The sequence below is a fragment of the Lacerta agilis genome, chromosome 2 (assembly GCF_009819535.1).
Source record: "Lacerta agilis isolate rLacAgi1 chromosome 2, rLacAgi1.pri, whole genome shotgun sequence".
Classification (NCBI taxonomy): domain Eukaryota; kingdom Metazoa; phylum Chordata; class Lepidosauria; order Squamata; family Lacertidae; genus Lacerta; species Lacerta agilis.
In genome coordinates, this window is record NC_046313.1 from 70,327,810 (window position 1) to 70,349,781 (window position 21,972).

General features: G+C 46.3%; 1 protein-coding gene across 1 annotated transcript; it reads left to right on the plus strand.

The window, feature by feature from the left end:
* The first annotated feature begins 422 nt into the window (after positions 1-422).
* PARP3 (poly(ADP-ribose) polymerase family member 3) lies at positions 423-21,857 on the plus strand. The gene is made up of 11 exons (XM_033140649.1): positions 423-705; positions 5,500-5,762; positions 6,547-6,672; positions 13,644-13,838; positions 15,155-15,290; positions 16,008-16,234; positions 17,841-18,008; positions 18,228-18,314; positions 19,473-19,650; positions 21,095-21,241; positions 21,350-21,857. The coding sequence occupies exons 2-11, from the start codon at positions 5,559-5,561 to the stop codon at positions 21,517-21,519; spliced, it is 1,638 nt and encodes a 545-aa protein (XP_032996540.1). The 5' UTR covers positions 423-705; positions 5,500-5,558; the 3' UTR covers positions 21,520-21,857.
* Positions 21,858-21,972: the final 115 nt, after the last annotated feature.

Sequence of the window (21,972 nt, forward strand, 5' to 3'; positions counted from 1 at the left end):
GCGGTGCCGGGAGGCACAAAAGGCCAGCTGGCGGAGTGGGTGGGGACGTGGCTTAGCCCTTGAAATGCGCAGGGCGGGTGAACGACAGAGCTATGCAAAGCCGGGGGAGCGAAGAGACCGCAGATTTCCCGTGCAGCTTTCTAATTTGCACGGGATGACGTGAATCAAAAGTTTCCCCTTCTGGGTACCCTTGTTTTCAGGGACACGCCCAACCATCAATAATCCCTGGTGCTCTTACCTCTGTTCATACATGCATGGGAGATGAGGGGGGCTTTAATTAAAGAAAAAACATAATTTTAATTTAGTGCCCAACAGTGAGTGGATGCAGAAGAAGTTGCTTGCTCTCTTCCGCGCCCCCTCTGTGGGTCCGGCTGGTCCGGCTTTTCTAGCACGCGCTTGATGGACAGACAGCTCGGCGTGCAAAGGGGCGCTGCTGCTCTGCCCCTTCCTTGCCTCTGAGCTGGGCTGGCTCCTTCCCCGGGAGGCGTGTTGCTGCAGCCGCTGATCGAAGGCTGAGGTCACCAGGCGGGAGGAGGGGACGGCAAGCGAGGAAGAGGGAAAGCCCAAGCGGCAGATCTCGCCCTCCGACTTGCCCAAACTTGCCCTGCCACTTTGCCTGGCTTCTTTCTGCCGGCCTCTTAACCCTCCGCGTCTAAGGAGCACCACCGAGCTACGAAGAGCCGTTGCACCCACCCCCACACCGCGGTGAGTTTTGCTATTCTGGGCAGGCGGGAGGTGGGGTTGGCAGTAAATAAATAGAGGTAGCTGGATGGCGGCGACTGGCCTTTTATCTTGATTGTGTCTGGTTCGTTCCCAAAGCGACAGTCGGGGAACGTGGACAGAATCCGTAGCTTTCTATAGCCTACCGGGTCTGATTTCTTCAAATTAGAGAGAGGTGTAGGAGACGTCCCCAAACAACGTAGAGCCTCTGTATCTTGATAACGGGGTACTGCGGATTCCTTTTAACACGGACTGGAACCTCCGGGGTAGTTGCGCCCTCGCTGCCGCTGATCCTAAGCGAGTACTTAACAGGGCTGTGCGCTTTTTGCTTTGACCCTCCTCCGCAAGTTAATGGGTCGCTACCCACTTTTTAAAGGGGCAAATCTCCACACAGCATCCTTTGAGTGTAAACACCTATCTGGTAAATTGGGGAAAGTGCTGATTCTTGCCACCTTCGGCTTCCCGGAAGAAGGGTGGAATAGAAATACAGTAAATACCGGTAAATTATTCCCCCTTCCTCCCCAAACACATTATGTTCCACAATATTAATACAGCCGTATTGGGGGGGGGGCAGGTGGGCCAGCAAAAATTCTTCATAGCTTGAAACCTTTGGTGAAATGATTTTCAAGTCTTCCAAAAGTTGTGCAGTTCGGAGACTACCTGTGAAAGCAGCCAGTGGGCTGCCCATCTGTAGTATGATGCCAATATTGGCTCTTAATTGCCCCGCCTCATCCCCCCCAAAAAGACCATTTGCGATTTTCATTTGTGCATCAAGAGTGCATACTTTCCATCATCAGAGTATGTATGCTAAACATTTTGCATACAGCAGGCTATGGATGATTGCTTACATGACTCAGAAGCTTTTTCCTCTCGGATAAGCTTTGATTGGTTTTTGTTTTTTAAATCTGCTTTGTGTGGTTTGGCTTGCTTCTTTGAGCATGCTATTTATTCAGCAAGCCCCTTTCTGGACCAGAACTGTTGGGCTTGCTGTATGCTGTCAGCTGAGTGGGGTACCCCAGCCAGATGGGCGGGGTATAAATAATAAAAATTATTATTATTGTGTAGACTGGTTTTATGGAGTCGGGAGGTGCAAATAACAAAACAACCCTGTTATGAGGCAGCTATTTCTCTCAAATTTAAGATGTTTAATAATACTACTAAAGAACCGGATTTTCTACTAGATTTGCACTAAATTCCTCAATTCAAGGTGCAAATCACTTTCTTAATTCAAGCAGGAGGAAGACACTAGCATGAAGGCAAAGGAAGTTGCCTCTGCCTCTTCATTAATATAGGTAGCAAAGCATAGAAGCAAGTCCAGTGATCCTGAAAGATAAGAATATTTGCATAATATTGATCTGTCTACTTCTATTATTTGGTATCTATATTGGTTTTGTAGTGAAACTAGTGAATGTACACATGGTTGAGTCCTAACAGACTGTCTCCCGGAACACAATATGTAGATAGTCTGAGCCCAGGAGCATTGGCAGACTTTGAGCAGTTTATTACTCAAATAATTTTGTTCTGAGTTCAAAGAGCACTGGTGCGTCTAGAGGACTGCTTGCTGGATATCATACATTCACCTGTTGTTAGCTGATCTTATATTTCTGCCTCCAACCATGCTACATAGCAATGATGTTACATTTCAAAACCTTGCATCACTGTAGGCCTACCTGGCTTTTAGAAAACTTGTTTATTCCTCGTCTTGTGGCTAAGCTCCCCACAGACCAATTTGTGGGAATACACTCCGTTGGTTTCTTTGAACCTGCGATTATTTGTATTAAGTTAATGTCAATATTATGCACTATTTTATGTGTTCTTCCGTGTAGAAGTGAAAGCGAAAGCAGAGCTCAGTAGGCGTCTCGCCACTGAGATCCCTCCGCCTAGACTTTTTGGTTCCAGAGGTTTGAACTTGTGAATGATCAGTTAATCTGCTTCCCGCCTTTTTGGGGGGCAGCAACAGCGTTCTTATTGGTAAAAATATCGATCATGACGTTGCACTTGGTTGTCAATAAAAGGCTGCGGCTCCCCGTTTCAGGCGGACAGTCAGAGTTAGGGTTCAGATGATTCAGATGTAGATAATTGGGGTTTTGGGGAACGGGTTGGTAGGGTTGATTGGGTTGGAAGCGCGTGCAGGAGGTAGAGAGGTTAGCTTGCGGAAGAATTGGCGGTTTAGGCTTAGCTAGCTTTAGTTTTGGGTAGCCTAGAACTCGCGGAAGAATTGGCGGTTCAGGGTCAGTTAGCCTAGGTAAATGTTAGTACAGTTTAGGCATAGAGAAAGGTAATAGCCTATGCGGGTCAGCCAAAGCCATCTAAAAGAAACAGTGATTGTCTGTCTTTATTTCGTCGTCTATTGGCTCTTTTGCCTGGCCGTAGTTTTGGCCACCTTTTGTTTGGGTACATTACTAAAGGGAACAACTTAGGAGGTCGCAAGTACTTGCAGCTACTTTACGAGGCACTCTTTTTATCCGAACTACTCACGCACCTTCAGATTTAGCCTGGCGGACGACGGCGCGGTGTGAGTTTAAGCTCCGGAATTATCAGCCGTCCCGTTTGCAGGCTTGGCCGGCGCCCGTGCAGGAATGCATGTGAGGCGCTGGCCGCAGATCCCCGGCAACTGGAATCCAGCAAAGAATCCCCGCACCAATTGATGAGGGTCTGGGCAGACCATTTGTTTTTCCTAACTGTTGTAGCAATTGTGATGCACTGTGTTAGACGCTGTATGTCTGTTTTTATTATTATTGCATTTTATTGTATTACAATTAAAATTCAAATTGTAACACAATAAAAGGTAAGAAATAAAAAAGCTGCCAAAACACAGCTAAAAATCAATGTGAATACTTAGTGAGGTAGATGTGTTGTTTCTCATCATTAGCCACCAATTCATAGATGCTCCATGGAGCACCTGACTGAAGCTCATGGACCATAGTTTGGGAATTCCTGCGCATGCTATTCTATCTCACCTCCAACAGATAATCAGTCTCTGTCTCTCTGACTCCTTCCTCTACTGTGTTCAAGCATGCAATTATTTCACCTGTTCTCAAACAGCATCCGTTAGTTCACATTTCCTCTCCAAGTCTTACCTTCTGGCTATGATGCTTGCAAAATCCTTTATATTGTATGCAAATACTGTATACTGTTTCTAAGGTCTAGAAAAGACTGTTCCCTCTTGTGCAATAAAGCTGAGACGTGTTAGTGAAAGCTGTGCACTGTTATTGAAATAGCATGAACATAACCGTGCACTTCCAGTTGTGACTCATTAGGAAAATATTCTGCTGCCATTGACTGCCAGTCAGCTTTATTCAAGTTAAAAGTTGGCTCCTTGCCTGTTCCTGGCATTCGATTAGTAAATCAGAATTTAAAACGCTTGGAGTAGCTGACAAACCTGCAGGTGATGAGAAGCATAATAAAGTCCAGCCGAAGGTTCCAGATTTCCCGAGGCTGATTTGTTAACAGATTGATACAGTTAAAAACCAAAAAGGACGGTCTGCTGTACAAGGAATAAAGGTCTGAACTAACGGGGTGATTAGGAAGGAGAGGGCTTGGGGCTGTTTGTGACGTGAGTCAGCTATGAAACCGGCATTTGGCTCTGATAGTTGTCGTATGGCTGTTTGCCTAGGGTGTGGGCTTTTGGGCCTAGGACTAAAGACAACATGTTCATCTCTGTGGCACAATGGGTCAATGCACCTGGCTGTTAACCCAAAGGTGCGTACTTCCCTCCACAGTGTTAGATTAGAGTGCTGCTGCTGTTTCATACATAATCGATTTGCATGTTGAGCTTGTACATTTATATAATATTCTATGGCTGCGCACACACCATATATTTGAACCACGCACACACCCCACACAGAGAATCCTGGGGACTGTAGTTTATCCCTCAGAGCTACAATTCCCAGAGCTATGGTTCCCAGGATTTTTTAGGCGAAGGTATGTGCTTTAAATATGCTTTCCCCGTATGGTATGTACACTGCCTATATCTATATGCAGCTTTTGCTAGATCTGAGCAGAGTGCACAGCACACACTCAGAATTCTCATATGTGGGAATGTCATCCAAATCTGGCAGGAAAGAAAAGCAGATATCTTTGGAGCTACATTATGCTAGCAGGAGCACACCTTGAAGTCTTGGCTGTTGGAATACCCAGCAGTGTGATGTTGCCGCTAAGTCAAACTCTGTGTTTTGCCAGAGTTTTATTGAAGAGTCTTATCAGTAGGCAAAAAGGAATTACTCCAGTATTCCTTTATAAAATTTATTTAATGGTAACACTTGAAGTAGACAAGTCCTCTCCCTGTTCTCACTTAAACGAAATCACAGAGAAGGTCAAAATAAAATAAAATAAAATAAAAAATTCCTTCCAGTAGCACCTTAGAGACCAACTAAGTTTGTTCTTGGTATGAGCTTTCGTGTGCATGCACACTTCTTCATGCACACAAAAGCTCATACCAAGAACAAACTTAGATGGTCTCTAAGGTGCTACTGGAAGGATTTTTAAATTTAATTTTGTTTTGACTATGGCAGACTCGAAGCGACTGGCATGAGTTTGGCCAAACTGCAGGAGGCAGTGGAGGGTAGGGGTGCCTGGCGTGCTCTGATCCATGGGGTCACGAAGAGTCGGACACGACTGAACAACAACAACATGGCAGACCAACACGGCTACCTACCTATAACAGAGAAAGTCAGTTTGGGTCATTTAGGGACTGGTACTTCTGGTGACCTCCTGAGTCCCTTAAGTCTGTCTGTGCAAAGAATTAACTTGCCTCCATTTATTTATTTATTTTTGCAGTTGAATAAGAGCAGCAGCCTGACTCCTTTGGGAAACAGGGTACGGCTCTGGAGGGAACGATGCCGCCAAAGCGCAAGGCCCCTGCCCAAACCAGGGCAGCAGTCAAGGGCAAGAAAGTGAAACAGGAGGAGCCGGAGCTAAAGGCTGAACCTGAAGAAGACAGTTTCCGCTCCACCGTGGAGGCGCTGAAGGCAGCTCCCAAAGAAAAGCTCAAGGCCAAAATTGACTCTGCCTGTCAGCTGAGCGACGTTGATAGCGCCAAGGTGAGAGCAAAGCTCTGGCTGAAGTGTTCCCCGTGCCCAGCATCCATTGGGGTTGGGGAAGGGGTCATTCCCACTTTCACCTGGCCCTGCAATGGGATAGCGTAGCATAATGGGAGTCCTCCTGTCTCTTGTGGGCACCTGTGGTGGGGCAGTGAAGGTCAAAGTACACACTGAATCTTGAGGCTTCTCTCTTTTCCTGAAGCTTTTCTTTGCCTTCCTTTAGCAGGGCAGCCAGGACTGCATGTCCCAAGTCAGGCATAGGCAAACGCGGCCCTCAAGATGTTTTGGGACTACAATTCCCATCATCCCTGGCCACTGGTCCTGCTAGCTAGGGATCATGAGAGTTGTAGTCCCAAAACATCTGGAGGTCCGAGTTTGCCTATGCCTGTCCCAAGTAGAGGGGGGGGGGAAATTAATGGAACCAAAAATTGTTCCGTTACCACCCCCACCCCACCCGCCAGAGCCTTATTAGGATTAGACAGTGTTCTGTCCTTCAGGACCCCTTCTGCCCATTTGTTTTCTGCATAGATCCTTTAGCAAAAGCTACTAATGAAGGTGGGGATGCCGTTGGGAGAGTCCAGCCAGACTAGGAATTTATCCTATTGGATTCCGGCCTAGACTTTATTATAGCACTTGGTATTTGTTTGTTCTTGCAATACTTTTTAAGTGCTGGGCTCTGATTGTACTCCCATTTTGCCAGATGTCAATCACAGGTTGGAATTTAGCCACGCAGAGGTTGCTGTGGGTGTCTTAGGGGCGGTCATGTTGCCTGTTACGATTTTAGATTCACGAGGACTACGATTGCATGCTGAACCAGACCAACATTGGCCACAATAACAACAAGTTCTACATCATCCAGCTCATAGAACAGAATGGGAAGTACAGCTGTTGGAACCGCTGGGGCCGTGTGGTGAGTAGCTTGCCCCCAGGATGAGCCACTGCAGTTGTTCTTTTCTCAAAAATCTGTGTGGGTGGGTGGTCTTCCTCTCTCTAAGACTGACACAATTATATACAGCTGGGGCTAGTGATGCCTAGTACTGGAATAAAGGAGGAAAGATAGCCCAAACCTTAGCCATAAGCTTTAACTCTTCCAGCAATGTTTCCTGAATGACAGTTTGCAGAGCCATAACACGTCCAGACCCTGTGGTTGCTATTAGTGTTCCTAGCCATATTTATTGTTTAATATTCCCCAGGTTGGTTAAAAGATGCGAGGTGGTGGGCCTAGCAGTAAGAAAGTCTGGAAAATACCACTCCTCATTGACCATTGAAACACGGGAGAGAGTGAGTCGAGAAAGTCGAATGAGCAGGAGTTGGAACTAAGGGAAGGAATAGTTTCACATACATGACACCTAAGTGTTAGGGCCTCTGGGCTCCATTTAAGTGGTACAAGATTCCCTGGGGTTGAGTGGCTACGGAGCTGAGATCATCCAGTTCTTACGCTGAAGCAAGCTGACTACTGCTGCTGCCATAAAACTATTTACAAGGTTGTAAACACTTTTAGCCTGGTAATGTGGATTCTCGCTTCGCTTAGCCTAGAGCTGTTGGTATATCAGGTGCAGTGTTTCAGCAGACTTGCCACAGATAATGGTTTCACAAAATGATTGTCTTGGAGCAGTGTGTTACCACTTCAGGGTAATAGGTAGGATGGCCACAGTGTGCAGCTCTCTTGGTCTGCGGCTTCTGGGCATAAGCCTTTTTCCAATTGTAATAAAGTTCTGTGTTTCAGACCTTTGGTCTAATCTAGGTACGCTCTTCTAAAATGACTCCCTGTTAACTCTTGAGCCTGGAGTAGCCAAACAGGGTGCCCTCCAGATGCTGTTAAGACTACAACTCCCATCAGCCCCAGCAAGTGTGGCCCAAAGGTGAGAGATCATGGAAGCTGTAGCATAGCAGCATCTTGAGGACACCATGCTTTGGGCTAATGGCACTGCCACACATTTCTCCCTTTTATTTGCCCTGCTTTCTTAATATTGCAAAACATTTTAAATTAACAAGGCGAAACAGCATGGGCTTAGCCAGATTTATGTTGGGGGGGGGCAGAATTGAGCTACCTGCATTGCGATTGGTCAGTTAAGTATTTTTATTTATTTATTTACTTGATTTGAGGGGCAGCTGTCCCCTGTCTATGCCCTTGTGGAACACAGAACAGCAACATTCACTGGATGTCAGAGGTGAGGAACCTCTGACCTGCAAGCCTAACTAGGCCCAGGGGGCCGTTTTAACCCAAACTGTGAAGAGGTAAAAGCATTTCTGCGGAGAAATGACTGGGAACTTAAGCACACTGGGGCAGGTCATGGTGCTCTCTGCTCAAATAAGCTTGTGGGCACTCAGAGCCACCCCCCTGAAGTCTGTTTTGCAAGCTGTTTGCGTTTAATCTACTAAGAGGCCAGTGACCTTGGAGAATCAACACAAGGCAATTGTTGTTTGCTTCTTCCGGACCTGTACTGCAATGGCAGAATTGCACAAGTTCATTCTTCAGTTATCTATTAAAATTAGACATGAGCTTGCAGTAAACTAATCAATACAGAGAACAATGAGAAAATGTGCTCTTGAGAAAGAAATGTTTACATCCTATGTTGATCAGGTTGTTGTTGGTGACTTCTGTTTCAGTGTATCTGAAGAAGTGTGCATGCACACGAAAGCTCATACCAGGAACAAACTCAGTTGGTCTCTAAGGTGCTACTAGAAAGAATTTTCGATTTTGTTCAGGTTGTTGTTGTTGTTGTTAAATTGCAACGTGATTCAGCAGTTGAGATTTCCTAACAGCCATGAGTGCAATCCCACACATGTCTTTTCAGAAGTCCCTTTGGATCGAGTGGGTCTTAAGTGGGTGCCTGACTGCAGCCTTAATTAATTTTCTCATTAGAACTCCTAGGGCATGTCTCGGTTCCCCAAGCTGCAATTTTGTAACCAGGGCAATAGTGTTTGTTGAAGCTATAGGCAGAGGTGGAAGACCTCAGAGTGTCCAGGTTTGCTAAACTGCAGCTCCTGTCATCCCTGACAACCTATTGGGAGTTGGGATCCAGCATTTTCTGCAGGGTCACAGGTTATCCATCCCTGCTGTGGGGGGATCTCTTTTCAGGAACATTGGGTGGTATTCTACTAAGAGAGACTCAGCGTTGATCCCTTGAGATTAATGAACATGACTAAGTTAGGACCATTAATTTCAAGACGTCTACTCTGAGTAAAACTTTCAGCTGTGTGTCCAGCTTAAAGCAGCCTTTTATTGTAACCTGTGAGGCAGACATAAATGCAAGCTGGTTAAGTTTGTCTTGACCTGATGTGCCCCCTTGGGTGAAACCCTCTTTATGTCAGGCCTTTAGACCCAAGTTTATTTGCCTACCTGACCCTTGAGGGTGTGGGTGGCTAGGATTGTTCCCTGCCAGTTGTCTTTTCCTGCTCCAAGGCTCAAGTTTCAAAAGGCTTTTATTCCTGGAATTAGGTTGTCATAACTTGGCAAGGACTCTGTGCTTGAGAACCTGGAGTGGGAGCTGTACTGAGTCATCCATCACAATAGGCTCTTTCCCACCATCCTTTTGCTAATTTTCACCACATGTTGCCCTCCCTTCTTGCTTTGTTTGCATACCAAATACACTCCACACTGACTGCCACATAGAGACACTCTCTCCCCCCCCCCATCCTTGGGCTTTGAGGCGGAAACACAAAACATACTTCTCTGGAGACCAAGGTAAGGAGCTGAAGTTATTAGCTAGCAACTTTCTCTTATTCCAGAGGCTAATGGCTCTGATAGGCCCACTGCAGTTCTTCAGAGAATGCAAATACATGTCTGTGTATTCCAGAGTTGCCCCTCTATGCTCTAGCTGGAGGTGGGGGCGGGGGGAGGAAAAAGATGTTAGGTAACATCACTATAAGTTATTGTGATTATTCAGAGGTTTCGTGGGAAATGAAGGTAGTTTAAGCTTGTTGGTGTCTCTGGTATCTTCTCTCTCTTACATCATGGATGTTGGCTTATATTATGGATGCACATTCTGTATTTTAATTATACTATTACTACCAGTTTGTCATGGTCTTTGGCGAGAACAATAAACATATGAACTAGAATGCCTATGGATGAAGCGAGTTTCATTGCCATGTATGTCACTTTCTTCTCTTTTGCCTCTCACTCAGCATCCGCCCCGCCCCAAGCTGGATTTGGTCCAGGTACCTCCAGTTTTCTGACCCCCCTTTTTATACACAAGACTGATGTGGGAATTGTCTGAGCAACCTGAGGGATATTGCAGTTTATCAGGAGTGTGAGCGCACCTTTAAATTTGTATTATACAATGCTCAGTGCAGTTGTCCCTGGCCCACTGCTCAATCCACATGAGATGCTTCTTTAAAACAAAAACCACCACCCAACTCTAAGCTGACACATGGCTAGGTTTGGACTGGCAATATATCCTGGTTGTATTTTGCGCAGTTTCATGTACGTGCCGCGATTGCCCTTTCCTATATTTCTATAGCTCATACACATGCCCCCTCCCACCTTCCCTTGTCAGCTCAGCATGAGTGGCAGCTTATTCTGGGCTATCCTCAAGTGGGAAGTGCTTTGTCTGTCACCTTCCTAAATCAGCTTTTCACAGCAACAACCCCAAAAAGCTCTCTTACTTGATTTGACATGTCATCTTTTACTAGAGCAGCTGCAAATCCATGCAGCAGCATTTGTGGAAACACTTTTTAAGAAAAACACCATTCATCGCGGATGAAGCTTACTTGGCTAAATGCCTCCCCCCTTTTGAACCAGGCAAACTGAAAAACAGCACAAGGCTGAGTCTACCTGCACATGACAAACTGGAGTTAATCCAAGGTTTCAATCTACATTAATTTAAATTAGGTGGTTAAAAACGAGTATTAGATAGTGTAATCGACACAGGTTACTGGTGGGATTGGGCTTTCTGCATCGTGAGAGTTGAAAGTCTAACTATAGACCAGACTAATCTCTAGAAATGGGCTTGTTTGCCCTCAAAATTAGTCTTGGATTAAAGGGCTTTAATCTCAACTGGAAGGCTGGGAGAGGATTGGCAATAAAAGGGGAACCTATGGTCACAGCCACAAAGCACATTTAAAGCAGTCAAGGTGGTGGGAATTGTAGCTCTGTGAGGGGTAAACTACAGTTCCCAGGAGTCTTTGGGATGAGCCAAAGTGGTATGAATATGCTTTAAATATATGGTGTGGCTGTGACCTAAATAAGCAGCTCATATCTGATGAGTATACAGGCTCTGAAACCATGATCAAGCAGGATGGACCTCTGAGCTAAAAGGAGGCTCCTTTTAAATTCATGATAGGAAGAAATCTCATGGCTGCTGTCAAGGAGCATCCAAGCCAAAAGAAACACCTTCTGAATAATTTGGCATAAATAGAGATGTCAAACAGAAACTAACAGTAGCTTTAACTTTCCGTACTCGCTGTAGCTGACGTTATGGTAGCATGGCTGCAACCTTCTCCATGAGGAGCAGATGAACAAACCAGCTAACTTAGCCACTCCTGTGGTTTTAGCAGTTGCCGATAAGAGCAATTAAGATGCATTTTCTCCCCATGCTATTTTTATAGTCTATCTACGTAAGGCTTATACAAACTGCTTCCCTACTTTAGCTTAAGACCAAGCAATAAAGGAATTCCTTTTGCTCCATCCTAATTCATTGGCAGTACCCCAGTCAACCTCAGTGCTTTCAGCTCAGCTTCTTTTGTCCCTGGAATCTGGATTCTCTGCAACTGTGACTTTTTCTGTTTCCTAGCTCTCCCATCTCTCTCTGCTTGCTTGTTTGCCAGCATCATTTATATGTATGATTCATCATTCCAGCCTCCTAGCCAATCAGAAGGACAGTAGAAGCCAACTCCAGACACAGGCACACTGTAAATTTAGGTTTGCGCAATGAAAGTGGATTCAAGTGCTCAGGTGCAACAAACCCACTTTTTAAACAATATAGATGCAGATATAGATATAAAGATGTCTTTTGCAGTTGGGAAAGTGACAGGGAAATGCACTATAAAGTGTTGAATAACAACAGGTGGACAGGCAGGCATATGACTTCCCCGCAAACAGATAAGGATGAATGCCCATTGTCATATTATCTTCCTGCAAAGAAATCAGAAGGATTTGTTGGCAAGCAAATTGGGATGAATGCTCAATAAACGGGTTGTCTGGAGGAGCCCACAGTTTTGCTAAGTTACTCCCCCCCCCACACACACACACTCACACATGGACATGGTAACTAAGCTCCATTCTGCCCCCCAGGTTATTTTCCTGGACTGTCCTGTTGCACCTTCTACGACCTTTTGAGTCCCCTGGCCAGAACTGCCTCCATAAACAGATGACAGACATTCTATAAAAACTAATACAAAATTTCCTTTACAGTAGCGAAAAAATGCATATAAAATATTTAAAGAGGAATAATATGTACAGCTGTTTACATACCCATGCTAAAAACATGACAGCCAAGTTGATTTAGAGGACCTGGTGCAAGAAGAATATATGGCTCTAGGACAGGGGTCCCCAAACTAAGGCCCAGGGGCCGGATGCGGCCCAATCGCCTTCTCAATCCGGCCCGCAGACAGTCTGGGAATCAGCGTGTTTTTACATGAGTAGAATGTGTGTTTTTATTTAAAATGCATCTCTGGGTTATTTGTGGGGCATAGGAATTCGTTCATTTCCCCCCAAAAAATATAGTCCTGCCCACCACATGGTCTGAGGGACAGTGGACCGGCCCACGCCTGAAAAAGGTTGCTGACCCCTGCTCTAGGAGGTGCATCCCAAACCTTGTAGAACAGTGCAAAGCAGTAGGATCATTTTATCTTCATATGCCTTTGCTTTTGTTGGAGAGAGATTCCAATATTTAGGAACCTTAAAACAAATGCTGATCTGAGAAGATTCCAGGCAAAATGAGAAAGGGAGAAGGAGTGGAGAGAGAGAAAAGAAATATAGAATTAGGCACAGCTGCTTCACTAAAACTTTTATGAGATCCTTGAGGTGCTGTAAGAAATAGAAGTCCTTTTATTTAAAATGCATCTCATTTTTACTGCAAGTCTCTTGCAGTGCACCAGGGTAATCATAAACAATGTCTACTCAGGAGTAAGTCGCAATGAGTTCAATAGGGCTTGCACCTAGGTAAGTGGCTAAAATGCTAAAATGGCTCTTGGGCAGTATTTTTCTCTTACTTTTTGTAAAATCATCTCTGGGACACCCAGGTGATAAATCTGTGTGCCTCCAGACTCCATTTGCTAATGACCTAATTTGAATTTCCACTCTGGAGACACTTTATTACAATTCATCGTTGCTCCGACATCAAGAGAAGTCACTCCTGGATTATTTTCACCTTTCTGAAATACGCTGCATTTACAGAAGGTGGGGGAGGAGGATTAAACACCCTAAGACTGGGAGCAAAGAATGCAAATGGGACTAAGTGGGCAGGGAAATCTACCTCCGCTTCAAAGTGGAGATTAAGGACTTCAGGGAACCGTTGTGTACAACAGAGAAGCCTGCACCAGAGACTCACTGTGTGTGCAATTGGCAGGCTATCTGTTTTCACTGGGAAGGGCTGTAGCTTGGTGGAAGAACATCTATCAAAGGCTGGGTTGGTGGGTTGTGCTTTCTACAAAGAGGTTGTGGTCCCTTCAGAACCTACATACGCCAGCAGGCAAGATGATGCAGGGTGTCCTTCTAAAGTGTACCGTTGCATGCAAGGACATGTCCCCCTCTATAGGTTACCCCACTTTGTGGAAGGTATGAGTTTCCTGTCTGTGAGGATGGCCGTGTCCTTGCCCATCCTTTCCTGCCCTTCTTTCATTGCAGGACTAAGAAAGGAAGTGCAAGATGCATGGGAGAAGATGCAGAGGTTTCTGTTTCTTGCTGATGTGTGTTTCCTTTCCTCTTGTTGCTTGCAGGGAGAAGTAGGGCAATCAAAACTCAACGCCTTTCCATCCTTGGAGGAGGCCAAGAAGGATTTTGAGAAGAAATTTCGAGATAAGACCAAGAACAGCTGGGCTGACCGGGAGAACTTTGTGGCTCATAATGGCAAGTACACCTTGATTGAGGTGCAACATGCTGATGATGAAGAGGAGCAGGAGGCCACCGTGAAGGTACTGAGCCAAGGAATACACTGGGAGCAGACTGGCACACTGGGGAGGGGCATCATAAGTCAGTGCAAAACGGCAGAAACAAACAAAGCCTAATTGCAAACAGTCTAGACTAGTGCATTTAAAATTAGGTTAGTTGATTTGTTGGCAGTGCGATCCGACTTGCAAGTGAGTCCTATTGAATTGAATGTAACTTACTCCTCTGTAAGCATACCTAAGATTGCACGGTAAATGACCATGATAAAATAAGCAACAGATTAATCAAACTAAAAAATAGTGGTCCAGTGCTTCTTTATCGGCCGTCCCAATACTTTGGCACACAGTGTCCAGAACACACTAAGCCAGGAGCGGGTGTACTTCTCATTCATTACTGTCCATATGGTTTTTTGGTTGTTTCAGAACATGTGGTGTTGTGGACTTTTTGAAATGAAAGCGCAAAGTTCAGGGAAGAGACCTGGGATGCGTCTGGGAGAATATGGTCCCTGCCCTTGCATACCCATACACACACCATAGCTTTGGCTCAGGGACCAGTGGAAGGCCTCATTTGGAGAGCCAGATAGTTGATCCCTGGGCATTATAGCACCGGGCTCCTCCTGTGGGCCGACCAGTGACTGAGGGAGTTCAGCAGAGCATTAAGCATCTCTGCTTGCCTGATTGCATTATCTGCCCTTCCCTCTCTCTAGCCCACTGTTCCAGGGTTTCCGCTGATGCCCACCAGACCCAGAGGGTGCAGGGGGAGGGAAGGAGGGGGAAAGCCCCATTGCGCTAGCAAAAGTACTTGGATGGGCTTCAACTGGCGGGACTACTTAGCTGAATCTGGCGCCGAGAGTGCCAGATGAGTTCTGCCGGTGTGCCTGCACAGCCCCAACCGAGTTGCCATTCTGCCTCTGCCCCACACCATTAGTAAGAGGCAGCAATGCTGTCAGGAGAGGGGCAGAGCAGCAGCACCTGGTTGAGGCTGTGTGCCATCTTCGATCACCAATCCAGTCCTCAAAAAGTTATCCTAGCAGCCTAATCGCAGTCTATCTCCCAGTTATCAGTGATTTAGAGGAGTCTTGCAGGTTTTCAAGGTTTGTGTGAGTTAGAGAACATGGATAAGCTCTTGTGGTGAACTGCGTCGGGGTTGGTGGAGTTAATGGAAGTTAGCGTTTCCATGCGCAGGTCCATGTGCTGAAGGGTGCTTGCTTAAGTCCTGTTGCTTTGAAAGGTGTTCGCTGCCAGGTAAATGCTTGTGCATCTAAGGATGAAGTCCAGCCCCACTAGAAGAAGCTGAATGGTGTGTATATCCAGACCCAGGTTGGTTCTTCCCTGTTTCCAAGGTGGACAGTGTAGATGGAGTGAAGCTATCCAAGCAAAGGATAAGGCCCTGCACCTTGGACAAGCCTACTCAGGAGCTGGTCTCGCTCATCTTCAGCAACGACATGTTTAACGACGCCATGCAGACCATGAATTTAGGTAAAGGGTCAAGGTATCTTTGGGTGGTGGGTTGTTTTTTTTGTTTTTTGCTTTGCAGCAGGTGAGAGCAGCACCCAATGGCTTCAAGTTACAAGAAAGAAGATTCCGACTAAACATTCGAAAAACTTTGACTGTAAGAGCTGTTTGGCAGTGGAACAGACTCCCATGAGAGGCAGTGGACTCACCATCCTTGGAGGTTTTTAAGCAGAGGTTGGATGGCCACCTGTCATGGATGCTTTAGCTGAGATTCCTGCATTGCAGGGGGTTGGACTAGCTGACCCCTGGGGTCTCTTCCAACTCTATGGTATCTCCATCTTGCCCGCTCTTGGCATCAAACATACAGTATCTGTTTTTTGTGGTTTGCTATCTATTTGGCTAATAGAGAAAGCCGGTGTATATAGTTGTAACAACATCAAGCCAAACCAATTAGTGAGAGAAAACTCGGTTATGGGGAGGAGGGAGAGGGAAAGAAGCTCAGGTCACCTGTACTGGTGAGATTTGATTCTTTGGTCCTTGGTCACAAATGAAGGCCAACCTGGGAAGAGCAGAAAGTGGTTCAGTTACAGAGTGAAAATGGGCATGAATTGAACCAAGTAGTGACGTTCTGATCCGGGTGGTTTCAGCTAATGATTTGTAGGATTCTTGGAAGTCCACAGAGTTGTTACACTGATCTCTGCCAAACCTCCTCATGTCACCCTTTTTAATCCCCTTTCCCAGATGTGAAGAAGATGCCCCTGGGGAAACTGAGCAAACAGCAAATTGCCAAAGGCTTTGAAGCTCTGGAGGCCATTGAGGGAGCCCTGCAGAAGCAGCCGCCTTCCCAGAAGCAGCTGGAGGAGCTCTCCTCTCGCTTCTACACCATCATCCCCCACAACTTTGGCCGGGCTCGGCCTCCATCCATCAGCACTCAGGAGGTTGTCCAAGCCAAGAAGGACATGCTGCTGGTAAGGAGCTCTGAGAACTGGGCCACCCCCCACCCCGCCATTAGAGCAAGAGACATCTCTGTGCTGTGGAAGGATCCGTCAAAAGTCTTGCATGCTCAGACTGCAAGACCAAGGTCTTGCCTACACAGCAATGAAGTATCCTCGCTGCCACAAGAATTCTGTACTGCTACGCTTCCTTACCTGCTCTTACAGCCACCGGTTCTGTCTGGGGCCCAAAGCTGCCCAAAGACCTTGTCAAATGGTGTGTGGGTAATTGGCCAGAAATGTGTTTTAAATGTTTGAGAGGGAACTCCAGTGGCCATAGGTTCTGCTCACTCGGTCCCATGCTGTGTCTACTGCACAGTCTTTTTCTACCTGTGCTAAAAGATAGCAGACTAAATATTTTAATATTAAACAAAATAATGGAAGCCTTTATAGCAGTTCAATTTGCAGTGTTTAGTAAAGGTAAGAAGGACCCCTGTTGCTCTGCCCCAGCTTCTGCTGTGTTTAGTACTATAGGAATGAGAGATGAGACCACTACAAAAAGAAAGGAACATAGGAATCTGCCTTATACTGAGTCTGACCATGAGTCCATCTAGCAGCTGAGTACTGCTGACCCTGAATAACTGCAGCTCCCCAGGGTTTCCCAACCCTACCTGCAGATCGAACCAAGGACCTTCTGCATGGAAAGCAGATGTTCTACCACTAAGCCATAGCCTTTGCCTGCAAACAATGGAAACACAGAAGCTGCCTTAGTCATACCTTTTGACCATGTAGCTCCATGTTGTCTACATTGATTGGCAGCAGCTCCCTGTGATGGACCATCTGCATGCAGCTGTTCTGCCAACAAGCTGCAACCTTTCAAGGCTAAAGGGTATAATCTTGAGAATCATGCCATTTCTCAGACTAACAAAACAAAAAGGCCAATGACTCTGGTTCAGTTATGATTTTGCAATATGAGCCCTCAGTACCCAAAATGGCTGCTTAGTGGGTGCAGCCTTCAGGGTTAATAATCCCTTCTGCTCTTGAGTTCTAGAGTCTCTCTCTCTCTCTTTCTTTATTTCATTTCATGTTGTTTGTTAGATTTCTATGTGGCTTTTCACTTGCACAAATGACAAAGCAGCTCACAAACAATAAATAGCAATACTGTAACATAATAGAACATCGCAATTAAAACGTATATCATAAAATTAAAGAATCATCAGTAAAGCAATTAGAAATCATCTGTAAAATATAAACACTATTAACAAAGCAACTCAAACAGCACAACCACAAGCCATATTATAAGATTCACAAAGCACTACAGCATTCATAATCTACAAAACAATATTAACATTAGCAAACTAACAACCAAAAACAAAGAAACACTGTTGAATTCACCCACCCACACCACCCCCAATAGCAATATTGAAAACATAAAAAAAAACCTTAACCTCCCCCCCCCCTTTTTTTTTTTTTGCTTTCAAGCTAGAGCACCAATGAGATTTCCCTAGCTGAAATGGGCTACCAATAGCACAGTCTTAGACATGTTTACTTGGAAGTGAGGCTCACATAGGATGGCAGCGTAAGTGTCAATTGGTTCCCCCCACCACCAGTGTTTGTGAAGATTGGTTCCCTTTCCTGATAGGTACTGGCAGATATTGAACTGGCCCAGAGTATGCAGGCCCAGAAAAAGAAGGAAGAGGAAGAAGAGGAGGAAATGAAGGTGGAAGAGGTCCCACACCCAGTGGACAAGGACTATGGCCTCTTAAAATGCGAACTCACACTGGTAGACCCGTCGTCGGAGGATTATAAGGTGGGGTGACCCTACAGGAAGCTTCCCAGTCCGGTTGCTGTGGTACTGTGGGGTACCATGCATGCCCCTGTGTTGGAAGCACAGGACCTCTGGAAAGTGGGGGCAGCATGCAGGGGGGGGGGAAATGTTGATTATCTGCACTTTCCATTTTCCTTTCTCTGCCTCAGTGTTTTAATGATCACTTCCTTCCTCTGCTTCTCTCCTGCTCCCTGAAATTAGCTGATTGTAAACTACGTAGAGAAGACAGGCTGCACTTATCGGAAGCTTCAAGTCCTGAACATCTGGAAGGTGAACAGAGAGGGCGAGGTAAGGTCAGCTGGCAGTGCCCCTTCCCTTCTTCTGTTAACTGACTGTGTGTGCTTCTGCCAGTTGGCCGAAATTGGCTTCTGTCTTTGAGCAAAACCACCCAGAGCATCTCACCTTGCAGCTGCCTCTGGCACCAGACAGAATAGTCCTAGGAGCATAGCAACAAGAAGAGGCCCATACTCTGAAAGCCAGTTACTGGCTTATTCTCCTTTGGTTCCAGCAGTGCCAGGATCCCTTGTGGAACATAGGGAGCTGCCTGAAATGGAGCCTTTCAAGCTCAGAATTCCAACACTGGCTGGCAGTGTCTCTCCTGAGTTTTAGGCAGGGGTCTCTGGGATCTTTTACATGCAAAGCATGGGCTCTCCACTGAGCCTCAGCCCTTCCCCCGTTGTGCTGGTCGGCAGCCCTTGGCATCTGTCAGTCTGTATAGCAGCAGGGCCCATATTGAACCTAGCAGATGCTTTTGTGTAAAGACCCTCTGTTAGTGGCTAGGTATCTCTCACAGCACTGTGGGTGCCAGCCAAAGCAGACCGGTGCTGTCTAGAGAACTTGTATGTTGTGAGGCAGTGCCCAAATGTTGTCAGTGGTGCTGGAGGTACTCTTGGGATGTAGTTGAGAAAGGGCAGCTTTGGATTCCCAAGACCCAGAGTGACTACATGGGTACAGAAGAGACCAGAGGCACTCTAGTCCATCTACAACCCCAAAGGAGGACTCTTTGCCTCTTAACACACCATTGTCACTGTAGATCAGGAATGGGGAATCTCAGGTCAGGGGGAAGCGGGGGGGGGGGTGGATGTTGTTCTCCATGCCTCACTATCTGACCCCAATTTATGCAAGTAAAAATACAATCAGCAACTGAAGGAGAAAGCTTCTTCCCCACTTCCTTTTTCTGTAAAGGTGTCTCCTCTGGTAGGTTGGTGTTGGGAGCGAGTGGGGAAGAGGCCATGTTCTCACCAGTTCATGCTCCATAGGCACCCTGCTACACGTGGCTGACTAGTCACAGTTCAGCTTTGCTGTGTGTGCAAGCCATGCTCGGTGCTCCCAACAGAAGGCTTATCTTGCTGCCCATGAGCATAAAATTGCACCCTTCACATGGAGGGAGAGCTCTGCTTGCTGAACTTTTTTTTCTATCCCCACCCCATTCTGCTATGCTAACAGGGCAACCGTTTCAAGGCTCACGGCCACCTGGAGAACAGGCGACTGCTCTGGCATGGCACCAACGTGGCTGTCATTGCAGCCATCCTGAAGAGTGGTCTACGCATCATGCCACACTCCGGCGGGCGTGTGGGCAAGGGCCTCTACTTTGCATCGGAGAACAGTAAATCGGCAGGATATGGTGAGGCAACCAACACTTTGTGCTCTCTTTGGGCTGCAAGGGCTGCCTCCCCTCTAGTTCTTTCTACCACTTATCTGGGCTTGATAGTGGCAGGGCAGAAGGCAGGTCCATACAGAAAACCCTGGTCCATGTTGACATGCTTTTAAAAGCTGCCACTGCTACTGTTCGCATATATAGATACAGTGGTACCTCTGGTTACGTACTTAATTCGTTCTGGAGGTCCGTTCTTAACCTGAAACTGTTCTTAACCTGAAGCACCACTTTAGCTAATGGGGCCTCCCGCTGCTGCTGCGCCGCCAGAGCACGATTTCTGTTCTTCTCCTGAAGCAAAGTTCTTAACCTGAAGCGTTATTTCTGGTTACAGGTAGGTAGCCGTGTTGGTCTGCCATAGTCAAAACAAAATAAAATAAAAAAATCCTTCCAATAGCACCTTAGAGACCAACTAAGTTTGTTCTTGGTATGAACTTGGTATGAGCTTTCGTATCTGAAGAAGTGTGCATGCACACGAAAGCTCATACCAAGAACATTATTTCTGGGTTAGTGGAGTATGTAACCTGAAGCATATGTAACCTGAAGAGTATGTAACCCGAGGTACCACTGTATATAGATATGAGAAAGGGAGGTAAAACTGAAAAGTGTGTATTTATATATCTGTACTGTATTTAACTATTGCCATTAAGTGATCCTGGCCGTGTCCCACAAGCACTTAGGTCTTTTGTAACCTTGTAAACTGGAAATGAACCTTAGAGGCTTCTAGCACCAATTGGGTGAAAACCTGTTCCAGATTGGAGAATGTACACCATGGTGGTATTTGGCTTTGCTCTAGCGGAAAGCACATCCTCTTCCAGAAGCAGGGCATCCCATTTTTTTCTGCCAATCCGTTGTACTTGGATAAGACCACCCCAACCCACTGAAAAAAGTGCTTCTGACAGTTATGGGACAGTCCAGAACAGTATAGGATGTGGCGCAGCAGGCTGCTAGCAACTTTTATCCTGCTGAAGATCTAGGACGTGTGCATGTCTGTTTGGACCAATACAGAGTATTGGTGCAGTAGCCATTCCTTCCTCATAGAAGCTGGAAGTTGGAGACGTCCAAATTAGCAGCCCCAGTTTGAAAGGGCAACTTCGTTGCTTTCATCCTATGCCATTCAGGAGGATGAAACCTGTGGTTGCATTTTTGAAGAGGATATTGGCAGCGCCATCTGAAAATAATACTATCCATGATGGGATCTGTCTGTCCTGTTGAGCAGATTTTTTTTTTTTTGAAAGCTGGAATATGTTCATGATATATTCATCCTCCTACTTTCCTGATCCCACTAGATTTGTGTGTCTATGTGAAGCAGAGCACAGGGAAGGATACGGTACGGTGTATGTGACTCGAGGAGCGTACCTGCTGTCCATCACATTAACCACTGGGATCTCTTTTTTTCCTTCCTCTCCCCCAGTTGGCACCACCTCCAATAGGGTGGGGATTATGTTCCTGAATGAGGTGGCCCTTGGCAAAGAGCATCACATCACCCAGGACGACTATTCGCTCTGCAAGCCCCCAGACGGTTATGACAGTGTCGTGGCCCGAGGCGTGACTGAGCCAGGTAAGCCTGAAGGTTGGAAAGAAACAGTTGTGATGGTTTGCATCCTGTTAATCATATGCTGACCTCCCTCTCGCTTTCTTTGTTTCTGGCTTGCTGTGCTATCCCCAGACCCGGCGCAGGATAAAGAGATAATCCTGGATGGGAAAAAAGTGCTGGTATCCCAAGGAAAGCCTGTTCCTATGGCTAAGTACAAGAGCTCCCGCTTCAGCCAGAGCGAGTACCTGATCTACCAGGAGAGTCAGTGCCGCATTCGCTACCTTATTCAGCTCCACTTCTGAGGCGTTTCTCGAGCAGCTCGCCTGCTGGGCCCCGCCTATGCAGCAAGGACGTCCTCGTCTCCCTAGCACTGAACAGGCATGTGACTGTGATATGGCGGTCCGCAGTTGGACTGCCTTGGCATAGCCAGCCATGTTTGTCAGCTCTTAGTGGAATTCTGCGGTCCCAGATGGGCCGAGGAAAGCAGAACCACTCTCTAGGTTCATTTTAGGACTGTGTTAGGCTCCGTAATACTGTACAGATGAAAGTCTGACAAGGTGGAAGACAACCAAATGCTGACAAGTGGCACTTCCTCCTTTCAGAGCACTTTAAGGCCTGTAAATAAAAGAATGTACGTTAAGCCACCCTAATGTCTTTCCTTCCCTGTTACTGTCTACCTGGGCACATAGCTAATATCCACGTATATGGCCCACCCACTGTAGAAGCCATGGTACAGGAGAGGCTAAATGAAGAAA

What these genes read in the sequence shown, in the direction of transcription:
- PARP3 (XM_033140649.1), top strand. Translation starts at nt 5,559, where the DNA reads ATGCCGCCAAAGCGCAAGGCCCCTGCCCAAACCAGGGCAGCAGTCAAG. An exon ending in GGAACCGCTGGGGCCGTGTG is followed by an intron (nt 6,673 to 13,643) that starts GTGAGTAGCTTG and finishes TGTTGCTTGCAG; the next exon opens with GGAGAAGTAGGGCAATCAAA. An exon ending in CAGTAAATCGGCAGGATATG is followed by an intron (nt 19,651 to 21,094) that starts GTGAGGCAACCA and finishes CCTCTCCCCCAG; the next exon opens with TTGGCACCACCTCCAATAGG.